The 17918-nt window shown below is 41.8% G+C and overlaps 1 protein-coding gene across 7 annotated transcripts in view; it reads right to left on the minus strand.

Moving 5' to 3' along the window:
* B3GALT1 (beta-1,3-galactosyltransferase 1) overlaps nucleotides 1-16805 on the minus strand; it is a 182855-nt gene extending 166050 nt beyond the window's left edge. For 4 of the 7 annotated variants that reach the window (XM_046944094.1, XM_046944093.1, XM_040704205.2 and 1 more), the window contains exon 1: nucleotides 16036-16805. In XM_046944094.1, coding sequence (XP_046800050.1) covers nucleotides 16036-16573 — 538 coding nt within the window. In that variant the 5' untranslated portion in view covers nucleotides 16574-16805. The remainder of the gene's footprint in view (nucleotides 1-16035) is intronic. The other 3 variants (XM_040704199.2, XM_040704204.2, XM_040704198.2) reach the window with 1 other exon arrangement.
* Between the last annotated feature and the right edge of the window lie 1113 nt (nucleotides 16806-17918).

Consider the following 17918-nt stretch of genomic DNA (forward strand, 5'->3'; position numbering starts at 1 on the left):
CTCGGTGCCAAAGCCCACTTAATTTTGTTCCCAACAAAAGTGTAGTGGATGGTAAAATCGGAGTGCTGTTCTATCTATTCCTATGTCCTCTTCCCTCAGTACAGCCTGAAAATCCCAGTCTTGTCCGAAGTATAATTCTCTACAAAGTCTGTGCAGATCTCCATAAAATATACACTTCACTAATGCACACAACCATCAGTTTGATAGTTAGGATATGAAAAAGGTTACTGCTGTGTGCTGATCTCTTACATCCTTTTGCACAAGCAGTCTTTTAGAATAATTCTCCAGTAACCTACTTGAAGTAGAAATGGAAAAATTCTGGAAATGCGAATACAGTTTTCGGACTGTTTGTGCAACATCAATAATCACACTGAGTTTACAGTTTGTATCTGTGATAAAACACTGAACGCTCAGTTGACCTAAGAGATTTTCCAAGGTAGAGAGAAATCAGTAGATTGTCAACAAACTCATCGAATTTGAACCCAAGGTTTGTAAAACTACAGCTCGCTAGAAAATATTTATGTTCCATTAAACATGCTTTTTCTCTACAGCAAAAATTACAAATTCCAAAGTAGCCTATAATTCATATGTAACATGGACTGAATCATGAACAGTGTAGTGCTTTTGTCTGCTGAGAACGGGCCGTTGTTTTTTAGCTGCATTTACACTGCATACTGCAAAGGGATCAAAGCTACATATATGCAATTATATATAAAATACTACAATATTCTATAACTATATATGGAATACAATAATACTATATATGGAATATATACTATATATGAAATACAATAATAGTAATACCACATGTAATATTATCAATAATTAGAGAATGGCACTAAAATCAGATGTGACTCTGGTGGATGTTCCATATTGCAGCAGTATATGGCTATCTCAGAACTTACACTATGTTTCTGTAACAGACTTCTCTGCATTCAACCACTAAGGCTAACTGTAGCAGAGTGTCAGTTGACTACAAGCTGATATAAAAGCCCCTTGTGAAGATGTGTTTACCTGAACACCACATCTTCCCTTGCAGGCATAAAAATATTTCATTTTAAAAACAAGATAAAAAATAGAGTATGATGTCTGGGAATATCTGACAAGTTACCCTGCATTTGCAGGTTGAAAACATCGTTTGTAGACATGATGCAACTTTTTTTTTTTTTTTAATAGTTTCACACATAAAAATGCCAATAAATCAGTGCTGGATTTCAAGAAAAGGATCAACAGAATTTTGATTTAAATAATGAAGAGGCCCATCTCCTTTTGGAGTGACTAGTTTTATAAGTTTCGTTTGTAACAGCAAACCCAAATAACTAAATGAATCATAAATGACAATAATTAAAGCATATTACAATAAGTCCAAAAGAAGTGAATTGAAAAAAATGAGAATAAGAGAAAAAGGTAAAATGTTCCAGAGAAGGCTCCTGCATTTGATTAAATTTGGAACATTTCTGAAATTAAGCAATTATTTCTCTGTACAATGTGCCTGAAAGAAATCTATTCAAAGGAAGGCATCACACAAAGTCTGAACAGTGAACGGAGCTCTTAGAATCCATTTGAGATGTTGCCTCAATATGAGAAGATCTATTTGGGAGAAAGAAAACCCCAACAATTGGACTTCTATGAAAAATTACAGACATTAGACTAGTGGAAGGAAGCTCTAAAGGAAGAGTCAAATACCCAAAGGTTGACTAGAGAAGAAAAGAACCTAAAGTTTAGGAACAGTCAAAGAAGTTAATCTGCAAAAGAGAATTATAAACTTTTTTTTTTTTCCCAGAAAAAAACCACCAAACTTTGGCTACTCTACACTGTGACAGCTTCAGCTGCATTTTGTTAGTATGCATTAGTCAGTAATCTGTCCACAACATTAGAGAAGGCTAGGCCTAGTGAGTTTCAAATTGCTGTTAGGAATAACATCATGTTTTCAGACAGCTTACAGCAAGGTTGCTTATTGAAAACATTCTTCAAGGTGAGGCAGCGGAGCCTGGAAAGATAAAACTGATCAAGTTCTACAAACATAGTTGTGTCAAGCAACTTTCTGAGACGCTGCAAACCTTTGTGGCAGTTTATGCAGCACAACTTGCGTCCTATCTGAATTTCTGCACTGTCTAAAAATGCTAAGAAATACCTTTCATTTTCATTTTAATATCACACTGCTTGCCTGGTTCTTTAATCATCTCATTAAAGAGAGTTCCTAATGTTTTTGATTTTCTAATTCACTTTGAACAAATGCCGTAATTGCTGAGGAAAACACACTTGATCTCTGCATACAGCATAGGAGAAAAATGTTCATCGCTGCTTAAAGGAGCAAAGCAATTAATTTAAACTCGCAGACAGTATCATCGTCTTGATTCAATAAGGAAATATTTTTTTGAAATTTTAAATATGATGTTAAGATGGAAGTATTTAAAGATATTTGGATAATTTTTGGAAATGCTTTGTATTAGGAAAAAAAGGGAATGATATGGCTATATAATTTGTAGTTTTAAGAATACAAAACTGTTAAGGCTGCATTTTCAACAAAAATGAAATCCAGTAACAGCATGCTTATCTCCCAAATAACATATGTAGAATCACGCCCCTACCCACAAATCATTTAGGCATGTCACACTCTTGACAGCTCACTGACACATGTACTGTACCTTGTATACCACAGTGGCTCTGTCACCTAACATTACTAACATCATCCATCTCATCATCTTCACTTGTACAATGAGATCTGCTCTGTGAATATAATATGCAGTTCAAACCAGTTTGAGACAGATTATCAGTGCAGTGCATTTCACACATGACTCCCATTATACCCCACAAATAGAGCATAAGCAGCTCCCTAGCAACTGCAGCAAAAATGTACCCCTTTAGGTATTTTTCCCCATCTCAAGAAACCAACTTGCTGTTTTATGAACTTCATATATAAAACAATCCTGGCTACTGTCAGCTCAAATTACTCTGACTAATGGTCCTTAAGATGCATTTTTAGCCCTTTGCCTAGTTTAGGTTCTGATACTGACGTTTTTTTCCCGCCAAAACAAGAACTATCTCCTCAATAAAAACTAACCACTTATACAAGAAATAAAATCTTGTCATAAGCTAGAAATCCATTCTGCACGTGAAATGAAACTACTAGCACGCTGGAGAGAGTGACAGGATTTATTCTGTGGAACATCAGGAAGACTGCCTTTTGGTGGGACTCCATTTACGAACGGAATGGGACTGCAAATATTTCCAAAGGACTCCCAGCCTTAAGGTGGACTCTTACTTCCCATGTTACCTCAAATCGCTTTAAATGAGCTTTTTGGGGAAAGCCGGACATCACTGCTCCTTGTTTAAAAATACTAGCTTTGTGCTTCACATCTAGCAAATAGGGAGATGTGGCTGTTGCAAGTTTTGTATTCATTTAACATACTAGAAAATATGTTAATAGAAATAACTGAGTAATAGCAGCTAACTTACACTTCCAAACATGAAAAGAACCTCCCACTAAACAGCATCAAAGTTGAAGCAATTTGAGTCTTCTGTCAAGGCAAAGGGGGTGGCAGCAGCCAGAAACCTCCCCCCCCTTCCCCAGGCAAGCCTACGAGGTGGATGTTATTTGTGCTGGGGTCACCTAGTTCAGTATGCTTGTACTGCTAAATACGGGACAACCGGTGAACAAGAACTGCTGCCAAAAAAGTGATGAGGGAATTGCTGAGAAGGAAACACTGAGCCAGAGGACGCAGTTAGTTTCAAGCTGGACTATTTGGCTTCAAACAGGCATTTCTGGACTGTAAATCTAGATCAATGGTTGGTTATAATTATAGAATCATAGAACGGATTAGTTTAGAGTAGGTACCATGACTCTCTTTATTAGATGGTTATACTTAACGTGGTGGTAGTCACTGCAGACAAGAATAACTAGCACTAGTCATACATTATTCAAAGTATATTTCCTAGTGGTTGAATCCCATAACATTTCAAAAACCAAGGACGTGTGATAGAGAGACCGGTTCTCTGCAAAGCCATGTCAAGTCATCCTTTCTCCCTTGACCTTCTAGCATCAGCTTTCTTATTGATGATAAGTAGACCAAACATGCTTATCTGCAGCAATTAACATTTTGTGTTTGTTCTGACTAAGGCCTCTAATTTGTCTTTTTAAGTGTGCTAATAACGCTGTAAATATATATAAAATATACAACGTGCGTAACAATTTTTTGAGACAACTCTTAAGCTTTAGAAGAAAATTGTTTTATTGCCAAGCAAAATTATACCAAGTTGATGCTACAGCAGAAATCTAGTAAACAGTAGATGTTCAAGGAGTAAAAATTACAAACCCATTTTATATTTGTTTAGAACTGCACTAGTTTCCAACTTTTAAATAAAAGATGCTTTCAGAGAGAAAAAAGAAGTCCCTAGCTAAAAGATGTATATACATGTAAAGGGCTGTATATTATCAATTGTTGAGCTTACAGTACCAGTTTTTGTGTGCTTGCACGCGCATGGGCCTTGAATGACATTAGTGAACACTAGAATAAATAATTTAATCTGAACTCTAGATAAAGATACCCTACCAAATCACAGTATCTTCTTTTAATAATATATAAAGTAAATTTCTGACTTTTCATCCAACACAATGTTCTAAAATCAACTAGAATTAATACAGACAAATATTCTTTATTACAGTTCCATTCTATTTTTTTCTACTTAACAGCAAATATTTTAAGGAATATTAGAGAAATCATTTTGTCCAAAATAATGCACTTTCCCTCTTGCTGTCTCTATGTAATACTGGCATAGAAGGAAGCTATGGACACTGAAGAAATTTTGCTTAAGATTTTACAGGCAGTCAGGCTTCCAGAAATGCTGTCTTCTACTTCAACATAAAAATGACCAGATCCTTAAAAGAGATGGGATTGACTCTGGGTTCAATGAAAAGATAGATGACCCAAGTGTTACACTCTTCAGACACAGCTGTATCTTCCTGGTTGGGCAGCTAACATACCAGATGATTGTGACTGTCTTGCTTCTATGTGCAGGAGTCACTTGGGTACCTCTGCCCACAGAGTAGACTTTCAGTGCAGTTGTGTTCATTTAAATTTGCTTACAGCACATTTAATCCACATCAAAAATGAAAAGCACTGCTATTGTCACAGTTACTGGCATTTAAAAAAACAATCCTAAAAAACATCACACTTATGCGCAAATAAAATCATGCAATTACTTTAAATGAAGACAATAACTAAGCAAAAAACAAAGCATGTGCATAAGTTTGCTCACCAGGTATTCACACTAAGTTATAAAATAAATAGAATGCATTGGCATAGAGGAGATTAATTTAAGTTGGTGCTGTTTGTGATGTTTGTTTTGTGGATAAAAGGATGAATTCATGTTTTTCAGATGTCAAACTTGTCACCACTACCAAATTCAACTGAAAAACTCTACTGCAAACCTTCAAAAACATCTTTTGCAACACTGTTGTGTAAAAAGGCATATAGCCCAGGACACTCAGGTTTTCAAAACTGCTTGTTACTCCTAAGCAGCAGTACTGTATCCCTGTTATCACGCTGTGAAACATATGTGGTTCAGTTGCAAATGGTCTAAAAATAAGCGCATGCACACAGCTTCATCAGTTCAGAGGGGAAGTCCTGTAAAGGCTTAACAAAATTTAGGATCTACATCATCTTCCACTGGCATGCAGCCTTGTTGATGGTCGTAGAGACAGCAATTCTGGGACAGAAGAGAAACCAGCACCTGTTAGCTACAGACAATAGCAATTCAAATAGCAAAAGCAGAGAAGACTTCCCCTCTCCCTTTAGGAAATTCTATCCATCTTTACAACTGTGATAGAGCTCTAGAGGGAATGCAATCTATTCTTTCAGTAGATTAGGAAAGGACAATGAACAACGTGTATGTTGATCGATAGCCTCTTTGACAAAATAAATAAATAAATAAAATAGGATGAGTTGCATGTGGCTACACTTTAAGCATCTTCCTTGCAATCCTTTAGGGAAACTGACCTTGAAATAAGTGCAAATAAAATTCACAACAAGCTTATGCCAAGTTTTAACACAACTTTAAAATGTAATCCCAGAGACAGTTGACTCTGTGAAGCAGACACATGTTTTCTATGTCATGTCATTGCCACTGATATACATCTTAGCTAGAAAGCTGCTAAACAACATGCCAAATTCCTGAACCAAAGCAATCATCTTCAGTGTCACTTGGTAACTATCAGGCATGCACACAAAAGCATTTCCAGGTATTCATCACTTCTGTACTGAGCAAAGCACTAGGAGTTCAAATTGCAGTCTATGTGAGAGTTCATTGTAGCTGGTGTAGCTGCTACGGTACTATAAGTGTGAGCTTGATGCAAAGTTTTATCAGTAGTAGTACGGTTTTCAGTTCAGTGAAATTCTCATTTCATGAACAAAGCTCCTGTTGACTTTTCTGTGAGCTTTGTGTCTTTTAGGTCTGCAAGGTCATGTCTTCTGTATATAGAACAATTCTCATACCAATACACAAGGTATGATCTAGCAAGAAGAGAAGAAAAAGTGTTTCCTTTTAAGTTCATAACAGGCACTAAAATTCTAGGTAACGCATTTTTGTACCGCTGTGTTCAGGCTCCATAGGAGAGTTCAGAATTTCCTCACAAGAAACAACTGGATTAAACTTAGCCCAGAAATGAAGAAAAAATTTTATATTTGAAAGGATAAAGGCACTATACGCATATGATACGTCCTGCTATGTATATTCAAACTAATCAAAGAGGAAAGAGTGAAAAAAAAAAAAAAAGCCAAGTACAGTAGAGAAAAAAACCTTTAAGAATTAAATATGAAGATAACACTGTCAGTTTTACCCTTTATACAGAGGCATAAACATTTTAACATAGGTTGAGAAAAATATTAATTAATTAATAAAATATTTGCTATCATTTCTCTACTTTACTTTCATGAACATCAAATTATACCGTCTATTAGATATACATCCCAAACTCTCATTAATATGAAAGAACGCCATTCTTGAATGCTTTTGGAGAAGTGACTATTGCTGTTTTGCTTGGAAGGCACTGTTTTAAGAAAAACCTGGCCGAATGAGCTAAAAACAAATATAAAATTCCCTTTCCTCTGACACTTCAAAGCTTCTCTAAAGCATTAAATCTTACATTAAATCTGCATTTCAAGATTAGCTACACTGGCAACTTGAATTCCTAGCTCAAACTCACAGAAAAGTTTTCATCATTTTCTCTTAGCATTTTCAGAATATAGTAGAAATACTGAGTAACATGTTCCTGACAATAAAATCATTCTATAGAAGCTAAGTCCTCATAAGCAAAGAAAAAACAAACATGGAATAGTAGATAGTAAGTATCCTGATGAACCTACACATTACACTGTTTGGGGAAAAGGAAGCTAGAACTCTTTGCAAGGCTATGTTCAAGAGAAGGCCGCTAAATGCACTGAAGATGTGTGAACTACTGAAATCCTGAAAACAACTGACTGAAACTCAGCTCATTCTTACTTTGCACTTTGTGGGAGAGGACAGAGAACTTGGCCAACTGAAATTAACTGAGATCTTAAAGACTGCATTAGTTAGTCCTGTAGGCTTTGGATAGAGACTTCAATATGAAGCTTGTCTAGAAATCAACAATCTTTAAATCTGTTTTTTCCTCTTATTTTCTTTTAATTTTTATAATTTCTATCTACTAACTTGTGTACTAGCTCACCTCTTATGTATTTGTTAAGTCTGAATATGGTCATTCCACTCTTACAGCTCTGTTTATTGTAACTGCTTTTTACATAAGTTATTTATGCAGAATAATAATCCTGTCTGAAGAATAACTCCAGAGAGACACAGCTGAGGTTCTTCTCTAGAGGAGGTTGAGGTTATTACAATATTTCATTACCACAAAACAATACATCCTCAGATAGAGGCAGTATTAGCTTGTAATGCTCTGTGCTACTGGCACACCAACTTTTCCTTGTAAAGCAATTTAATCACTTCCATATGGGTTATACATGAAATATTAGTGCTTTGCTTCATAGAGAACATCTCCTGAATTTTCATTACTGTACGGCAGAAGAAGGCAACAGGTCTGAGCCTTCATTTCACTGAAAGGGGTACCAAGTACACAGGACATCCTCAGACATAATGCACCTCTTTGCTGATGTCCTGTCTCACTACAGGACAAGCACTTCAAACCTAGTAGTGAAATGAAAGCATGCAGTAATTTGGATGAATGACTGAACAGAGAAGAGAGACATGCTTTAGGAAAGGCAAGTTCAATTGGCACCTGTATGTTTCTTACTTTTACTGGGACATCAATACATTTTCTTTTCCTTGAGTTCTAAAAATGATTGCCAGGTGACTTCAGGTGTGCCTCATGTATGGGAACTGTTGAATCACGGCCTGGACCTCTGATTGACCACCTGAGGTCAATCAGAGCACTGAGTCAGCCCTGGGAGCACAGGAGAAGGCAGGCTGCACCTCTCCTAGACCCCATTTAAGGGCTGACTGCCACTGAGGAAGGATCTCTCTCTGGAGATAGGTCCTTGTGAAACTTCTCATGAGCCTACAACGCTGGTGAGCACTTTTATTTCTCTATGATTATCTTTTCTAACGTGATAATCTTACTAAGCCTAACTTCTCTGTGTACTTATTGATCATCCACTACTTTACAACATCTGTATTCTTATTGAACCAACACATGCTTCCCCAGACTTTGTGTTTATTTTATTAATATGTGGGCATCTCAGTGGCTTTCTTCACATGAACCACCTTTCATATGAAAGCTGACTTTTTCTAGGGAAGTATCTTAGAGAAATGTTGTATGAATGATTACATACATCTTAACACAAGAAGATATTGTCATAATGAACCAGTGGAAGGCAAGTTCCACTTCATGATGATAGTCTGTCTAAGGCAAATAAGCAGTGTAAGTGGTACTACTCTATCAGTATGCTTCTAAATGTACTCACAGCAGATTCATCAATTACCGCTACATTCCAGTACGTACTCAAAAAAAACCCCACAACCAACAAACAAGCAGACTATATGCTAACGAGTGTTTTTATCTGCTGATGACATTTTGCAGACTATCACGAGCTCACTATTGCTTATTATTCTTGAGCAGTGTCAGCTAATATGAAGCTGACCATGACTTTGCAGCTACTGTACACAGAGCCAGCATCACTCTGTTTGTCATGAAGTACCACTAGGAGAGTTTTTGGGTATTCTACGTGAAAGTAATACAACAAAGCCCTTTTCTGTGGCAAACCACTGCCTTATCTTGTTTGCTGGAGATTCTGCTAAACAGGAGCCAATAAATAGCTCAGGAAGCTGGCTTTGGACCACCCCGTACTAAATTCAAATAGTAGAAATACGAATATAAAATACTTGAATAGAACATGCTACTTTCTATTTTGGTGGAATGTCTTATGGTAGAAAACAAAATGAAAGAATAATTCCATTGCTGAAAATAACTACAGCTGGTAGCACAATCTAGAGAGCCAGATTTGCACAGCAGATGACCTCATCAGTGGATAGGAGAACAGCTGGGGCCTTTAAAGGATGTAAAATATAATTCCTTAAGCTAAACATTTTAATTAACAAAGCAATAGGTTGAATATTAAAATACTCCTATGCTTCTGCCAAGTACTCTAACAATAGTAAGTCAAGTAAGAGAACAGCACTTCAGGCTGTGATCTGACAAATTCATAAGCCAATTTAACAGCTGCCTGTCAACCACTTTGCTCTCTTTTTCCATTTACCTCATCATGCTATTCCCTCCTTTCTTCATCCTTCATAAGGTCTGCCATGAAGCACTCTGAAGCCAGCAGAAAGTGCTTTTCTGTTTTGTTTTTCAAACCATGGGGTTTGTTGGGAGGAGCTGTGTTCTGCCAGATTAATAAACTGAAATGTTTCTGCAAAGGGTAAGGACTGGCACAGCAGAGGGATGGGGTTACCTGGGTGGGAGAAGAGGACAACAGGATCATCACAGATAGCAGTTGGAGTCACTCCTGTGAAACCACTTTTATTACTAAGTAATACCAAGCAGTAGTGCAGCACACTAATAATATCTTTCTAATGTTTCTTTAAACCTCACTCTCAATTCTGTTTGCAATGCAGCGGCTCTTCTAAGTGCCATGCTCTGAATATCAAATGAGAAGCCTGTATTTGAACAAGGAATATGAAGACATCTTTTCTACATAGTGGGCTTCCAGCCTGACCTCTAATAAAACTGGGAAGAGGGGTGTATGTGGCTGGGGGGGGAGGGGGAGAGAAGCTTTGCTCATAATCCTGTATATTACTATGAAATGCAGCACACAAATGGAAGGTGATTAATAAGATAGTGGTAGGGTTAAGACCATTCTGTACTGAATCCATAGAGATGCTTAGTAAGGACTAAAGTTCTTTGAGTAAACATCACTTTGCTCTCTGATGTTTTAAAACTTTCTTTGGTTTTTAATTAAGCATAATTTCAACAGCAATCAATGTGACTCAAACCATTCAGAGCAGTTGGATTCTATGCTATGAATGGCACCTTTCAGAGTTTTTTTTTTTACCTTTTTCTTTTCTTGATAGCCTTAACCTCTTATTCTGCTGAGCTCAAGTTTGCTGATGTTCAAAACAAACATGCAAACAGAAAACACACCGCAACCAAACCAAATGAAACAAATGCAAACAAAGAAAACACATCCAAAAAGCAAAGCTTCGCTTATATACAAGCTAGTTTGAAGATCTTCAAACACCATGGCTGATTTGCTGTAACACTTTTATTCCTCTCAGCCCTCAGATGTAGACGTGGGGGGAAAAAAAAAACTCTTAAGAAATGATACTGTTGGAAAAAAATATGACAAAGACAAGAAGAGTACAGAACTAATGGCATGCTATATATAATCCAGAAGTACCTCTCAAAACTCAGTAGGCAAACTCAGTAGACAAAATGATACATCAGCTTAGATAAAGATCAGTTTAGATAAATATAGGCCAATATGTACAATGAAAAATAATCCTATTCATGATGCTGACTAATGACTCAGGGAAGAAATATAGGAATCATAATTGACTTATCCCCAGAATTGCCAGTTCTATGTGCAATAGCAACCAGAAAAAAAAAATCATAAAATGTTGGGCTAATATATCATCACAAAAGGCACTGGTAACAGGACTGAAAACATCTGTGCAAACTTGGCCCACCTGCATCTCAAGGACTGTATGAAGTTCTGGTCTCTTGACACTCCAGAAGTTAAAGGAGGGCAAAAAAGATAGCAAAAGGATCAGTGCCTTCCTTAGAAAAAGAAACCAAAGAGGCTCTTCAGTTGGAGATAAGGCTAAAATAAGATTTGATCAATCAAACCATGAGAAAAGTGAATAAAATAAAACTTCTGCTTGCTAAATCCTCCAGTACTAGAGTACTCAGGGACATCTGACAAAACTTAACAAGAGATCAGCTTACGAGAGATTAAGGAGCTTCTTTACAAAGTTAGTAGTAAATTTCTGAAACTTGCCACCAAAGGAGGTTGTAAAAGTAGTAAGCATTAACAGGTGTGAAAAATCAGGCAAATTCTTGGATTGCAAATTTGTGAATAGGCCCTAAAAGCGATAAACATAACCATCCCTCATACAAGAAGTATGCTGGGAAAGTATAAGGGAATAGAACACATGAAGTGACTAGGTTTGTGTATAGTCCCTAAATAGCATCTCAGTGTCGCTGCTGGAGGCAGAACCTTGAGTTTGACAGCCCACTGGTCTGATCCAATAGAGTTTTCCTTCTGTCCTTTTTCTTTTTACACCTTTCAAGTTTCGATAGAACACACGCACACAAAGGCTACGCTCCTGCTTCTTATCAGCTATGAAAGACCTAAGTTACAGAAGACCTTCAGCATATGTTCTAATATATAATATCCTGTATTAAGCAATAAATAAGCACTATATCTTTAATAAAAATAAGGGTCAGACTGAAGAGGAAATATTTGAATTATTTCAGCCATTGTGACTCCCACAAAGCCACAGATGTTGTTCCACAGCAGGATCAGCTATTTCAATGAAAATGTAGCCACCTGCTGAGGGACAAAAGAAACAAACATCAGCTCCTCCAGCAGCAGATCTGCAGAGCAGCTCAAAGGGAGGCAAGGTTAGGCACATAAGTCATTCACATTTCTACTACAGCAAATCTCAAAAGGTAATAAGAGTTAAAACTGACTGGTATTCAGACAGAAGTCTTAAAAAAATGAGGGTGGCAGACAGTATCTATAGGGGATGTTCCCATCTCTTTTTTTTCTACATGAAATGGGAGGCACATTATAACTGAAGTATTTTGAGACCACTGTTAATATAGAACACCTTATGCAAAGGGAGAAGGTGTGCTGGCAACGCTCCACAGAAGTAAATAAATACAGCTCAACAGAATCCTCACATGATTTCAGTTGTATAATGTATCCTTCGTCCTTCCCCTTAACTCCCTCTCCAGTATTTGGTAATTTGATGTTCGTTGGAAGGATGAAGCGTATACTTCATGCATCACTACATATATTTAAGAAATACATATGTTATACATTAAATTATATGTTCATATATGCATTAGTAACTATCACAGATATTTAGATTACTCCCAATAGTTGGCAGGTCATATTGAGAGCTACAAAAATTTCAATGCAGGAGCATTAAAAAAGTGTCCACTCCGCATTACATGTGCAAAATGTCTAGCAATTTTACATTTTAGGTAGCGATATGAGTGCTTGTAAATGAGACACATCATTCATTATCACATCCTGATACCTCTCTGTCTTAAATAGCACCCACGTGCAGGCCCAAGGCTTTGAGACTGTACGTATTTTCTTTCTCCTGGATGAACTCTAGAAAGCTGATCTCAGCCACCAACACATCTGCAGTCTGCACAGCTCTGCTGAAATTTGCTCCTGCTTGACTGAGCATCAGTCAGTCACAGGACTGCCCATCTCCACTCTTGCCCTGTTTCTCTGCTGAAGAGCTATGTCCTCAGCCCTAGGAGCTGAATTCCCACATCCTGTTTAAGAGCATCCTTTGTTAACTTCATTGGAGAGCATTCACCAACTACACAGGAGCTGAAAAGAGCAGTCTTGGGCTCTCACGTACGCCTATGGTGGCGCTGGGCAGCAGCAGATACTATCGCCATTTGGAAGCATCTGATGCCAGTAAGTGAAAAAGGGAACACTTGGATGCAGAGGCATTTTATGCTTTGCTTATCTTGAATTCTGCAGAGCTTCCATACATCAGTGTATGCAGTCTCTGCATTTGCTGGAGACTGTATGAGCAGCTGCGAGTCAGTATTTTTACTGCAGATCAAAAACAGCATTAGCTTTTCCAAAAAGATCAGTGTTCCGTTTGTGTGATCTAATACAACTCGAAGGAGATGCATCATTCATTCATCTTTTCTATGATCCTTCCGCAACTCTTCAGTAGTTCAACAAAATGTAAATATGTATTTCTGAATACACATGCCACTTGTTTCACTTAGCTGCATCAAAATAATTTGCCTACTACTCGTGGTAAATTACATTACTCATATTTTCATATCCATCCTTATTTACACAGCTGAACAGGCAGCACTTTCCCATGCTTGCACAGAGGGAAACCAAAATGCTCCTTTCTGAATCTTGCAGATGTGACAGGATTATCCGACTGCTTCAGTTCCAGATTTCTTATTACAATGCATATGGAAATACTTCCTGTAAAAAATTATTATCACAAAAGCTGCTCAGAAAATCTAGGGTTTTGTTGTTGTTGTTAGTGTCCTTCTAATTGTAAAGTATACAGATGGACTCATTATGTTCTACATACTGTGTTCATGAAACTATGAAAAGCAGTCTAATGGTTCTGCAACTCCTGTGTTCTCCTCTAGCTTTAGCTAGGTATGTGCACCACGCAGTGACAACAGTGATCACTATCAGTAAGTCCACAGCCGATTAATGGTTTTAACAAGTAAATAATTAATAAAATGCTCCAGAAAACCTTCATTATTTATTAACAGAGAAAGAAGAGAAATCCACAGTGAATCAAGCACCCTTCTGAAAATATACAATTGAAATGTTCTGATCTTCTGGAAAAGGTCAGAAGAACTATGATGAAGAAAATAGTTCAGAAAAAGGCTGTGTAGCTAATTCAGTGGCAAATATTCTCCTGCTTGCATAATCCTCCTGAGAACAATGCCAGTGAAATAAGTATCACAAATATAGACTGCTCGTGATGGTGCTTCTACAGATCACCCATTCAGAGACTGGATTTCTAGATTTTGTGTATCACCCATAAGGGAACGAAGAAAGAAAGTTGGTATTTTCAGCCCGTGGTCTTAGAAGAATTCCATTCATCTTCACCATCAAATTTGTCTTTTCCTTCCCAGAGAAGGCATGCAAGGAAAGCACAGGTGAGGTATGAGGCAGCCTGGCACAGCCGAGTGCATCTCATGCACTGCGTCACGGCCACTTGGATCGGGATCACTCTCTGCCACAGGCATCTAAATTAACCTGAAGTACTCGAAGGACATCGATTCACAGAACTAAACCCTATTTCTGAAAAACTGGTTTGCCAATATGACATTTTGCTGGATCAGTCCGGAACTGGCGACACACAGGAAACTGAAATTTCATTAGCCATTTATGCTCTGTCAATAAAGGTATTTATTGGATAAGTATGCAGGGAGGAAACAGCATTAACCTGCATCAGTTATAAATTCAACACCTCTAATTGTTTTCCAGTACTTCCCACGCAGCTGTAAATCAAGGCTTCAGCTCTCCAAAGCAACCACGGGGCTCCCACCGGTTACTCTGGTTACTCTCGTTATTCATCCATGTGTGCCACCCGTTGCATGATTCTGTAAATTTCTGACAGCACGTTGTGCATCACGTGATGGAATGCCCCCTCAGAACTGAACTAAGGAAGCAGAACACTACGGATCAACAAGGTGAGAACCAAGTCAATACACTCCTAGAAAGCAGGGAGGGAGGCTTGCAGCTACAAAAGAATCAAAGAGTTGGAATTAAATGCTCTTGGTGTTTCCTGAAGACACAAAACTGTTTCGTACTGCTTAAAAAGCCCCCATACGCAAAATACCCCAAGATGTAACAGAAGCTGCCGTCCCCTCAACTGTTAATGTTGGACGCTGCTTACTACTGAATCGATGTCAAAGCCTCTCTACTTCCATGACGGATGGATCGGGTCCATCACCGCATAGTTTGGCGGCCCCCTCACAATTCCTTACAGCGCGATACAATCAAGATTCCGAATGTTTACGTTAACGAACATAACGGGCATCTAAAGGCTTTTTCTTTTGCTCCCCGGTCTGCGAGATCTGGCAATTCTCCAAAGCCCTCCGGCACCACCTCCAATCACTGGGAGTAAAGGAGGCTGAAGAACAATGAGAAAGAGCGTGCACGGACAGCGGGACTTCGTCTTCGGAACGCCTCTGCCTTCACAGCCAGCGGTCACGTACCGCCCACCGCCACCAAGGTGACGGTTCACCTCCTTTAACTTTTCCCTCCCCGCTTCGCCAACTTCAGGGCGCAGCGTGCAGCCGTGACCGCCTCCCGGCCCCGCCGAGCGGCCGAGCCCGCCGCGCTCAGGTGCGGTCCCCAGTTCACGAAGGCTTCCCTCCGCCACCGCTCTCAGCCGCGGGGCACCGCCGCGGGGCCCGGGTCCTTCGCCGCCGCACCCCGTCGGCAGGGCGGCACCCCCGGCGCCGTCTCCGCAGCCCCCGCGGCGCCCCCAGCCCTCCCGAGGCGGCGGCGAAGCGGCGGTGACAGCTCCGCGCCGCGCTCCGCCGACCGCCGGGCGAGCATCGCCCCCTCGCCGCGACACCCGCCGCTCCGAAGTTCCCGCCGCGCCGCCGGTCCTGCCCGGGCACCGGGACGCGGGCACGGCCGAAGGGCGCCGCGAGGGGTCCGCCCCGGGCATCCCGGGCATCTCGCCGCCCGCTGCTCCGCCCGTGCCGTCACGCTGCCGTCGGCCCCTCCGGCGCCAGGCGGAACGGACGCGCGTAGAGACAGGCATCCGCCTTCCCTCCCCGCGGCCGGAGCTTACCGGCCGCGTTCGCCCTCCGCTCCGCGCCGGAGTGCCGCCCGCCGCCCCGCAGCCGGCATCCCTGCTCCGCCCGTAGCCGCACCAGCACCAGCCGCCGCGACGCCCGGCAGCAGCGCCCGCCCCACGAGAGCGCAGCCCGGGCAGCGGGGGGACTCGCCCTCTCCGACTGACAGCGCCGCCAGCCAATCGACGCCCGCGCCGCGCCGAGGAGGCGGGAGCGTGTCACGAGTAAGGGCCAATCGGAGCGCGCCCCTCCGGCGGCGCTGTTTCCGGGAGGGGGCAGCCGAGGCGGGCGGCGGGGGTCGCCGCGGGTGTGAGGGGCCGGGTCGGGCCCGCAGAGCGCGGCGGTGCGGCTCGGTCGGGCCGGGCCCAGCAGGGCCGATGCTGGGACAGGGCCTCGGCCTCTCCGGGATGCACCGCAGCCGAGGCGGTGGCTGCTGGCAGCAGGAACGCGCGCGCTGGAGCCACTTCCCCAGCAGCTCCGGAACACCGGAGCGAGGCTGAGGGCTGTCCTGTCACGCGCGGGGCGCGTCGTCATTCCCGGGTGTCCGCAGCAGCGCCGAACTTCACACTGGGGTGCTTTGTTCTGGGGAAAAAAGAAAAAAAAAAAAACAGATTTGAAAAAATTATTTATTTTCCTGGCGGAACCCGTGCAGGCTGGAGCTGCGCCCCGCGGCACATCCGCGCCCCGCTGAGTGTCGCCGTCCTCAGAGGGCACTGCGGCCGCGTCCCCAACGGCTGCAACGGTCGCTGCCGCGCGCGAAGCCCGTGCCGCCCGTGCCGCCCCGCCCCGCCCGGCAGCGCAGCCCGCGCTCCGCGTGCTCTGTGAGGGACCATTGCGTTGTTCGCTGCCCCTGCAGCAAACAGCGGGCGTGAAGTGCTCGGAGGTACCGCAGTTCTCGGTGAACGTTGGCTCGGGTGGGGTACGGCTCCGTTGACACCGTGCAGCCCTTGAGTAAGGTACTGCGTTTGCTAGAGACGTGCTGCGAGGTCTGTGCCGCGTTTGCCAGGACTCGGACCAGAAGGTTTGTCACAGCTGATGTCTCCGAACTTCACCTGCACCTTTGCGTACTTGGTTTGGCTGTAACAGCAATCTCACCAACGGAGGAAGAAATATCAACACGAACATCATGTTCTTGCTGGCTGAGGACTCCACATGCTCACAATGTACTGTTGCCACCTTCTCATCATCTCCAGTCTGCAGTGCGTACCCCAACCGGTGGATCCGGAGGAGCAGTGGAAGGGTGAACGTAACACCAAAAATCTCCACCCTCCGTTCCAGTCTCTTTCTCTAAAAAACAAGGTGAATATTACTTCAAAACACTTTAAAAATATGTTTCACCGCTGGTTCTTTTTGGTACTGTTGGTCTTTATCCACTGTTCCAGCATTAGTCGAGAAAGGCCCATTACTCAGTGTTATACTTTTCCTGCTGGTACGCAGTGGTGGTTTCACCATGGACAGCTGAACTCCAGAACAGCTGCGTTGTCACTTCTCCTCACAGAGGAGCAGGGAGAGAAAACATGATAGAGAAGTGCTCAGGGGTTGTGATGAGGATGGCCACCAATTACTATCGTGAATAAAAAACAGACTTGGGAGATCAATATAAGTTATTGCTGATGACTAACACTAGAGCAGTGAGATGTCCATCCTTCCCCAACTGATCCCACACAAACTTCCCACAGGCTGCAGCTCTCCGAGCGCTGCTCCAACACAGGTCCATACCGCAGGGTTGATACTTCAGGAGCAGACTGCTCCAGCACAGGACCCCTAGGTAGCAGCTCCCCCAGCACTCCTGTCCCACCATGGGCTCCTCTCCACGGCCTGCAGCTCCAGCCAGGTGCTGTTCCTGTGAGGGCTCTCTGCAGGTGGCAGCCTCCTCCAG

Source organism: Gallus gallus, chromosome 7 (genome assembly GCF_016699485.2).
Source record: "Gallus gallus isolate bGalGal1 chromosome 7, bGalGal1.mat.broiler.GRCg7b, whole genome shotgun sequence".
In the NCBI taxonomy this organism is placed as follows: Eukaryota; Metazoa; Chordata; class Aves; order Galliformes; family Phasianidae; genus Gallus; species Gallus gallus.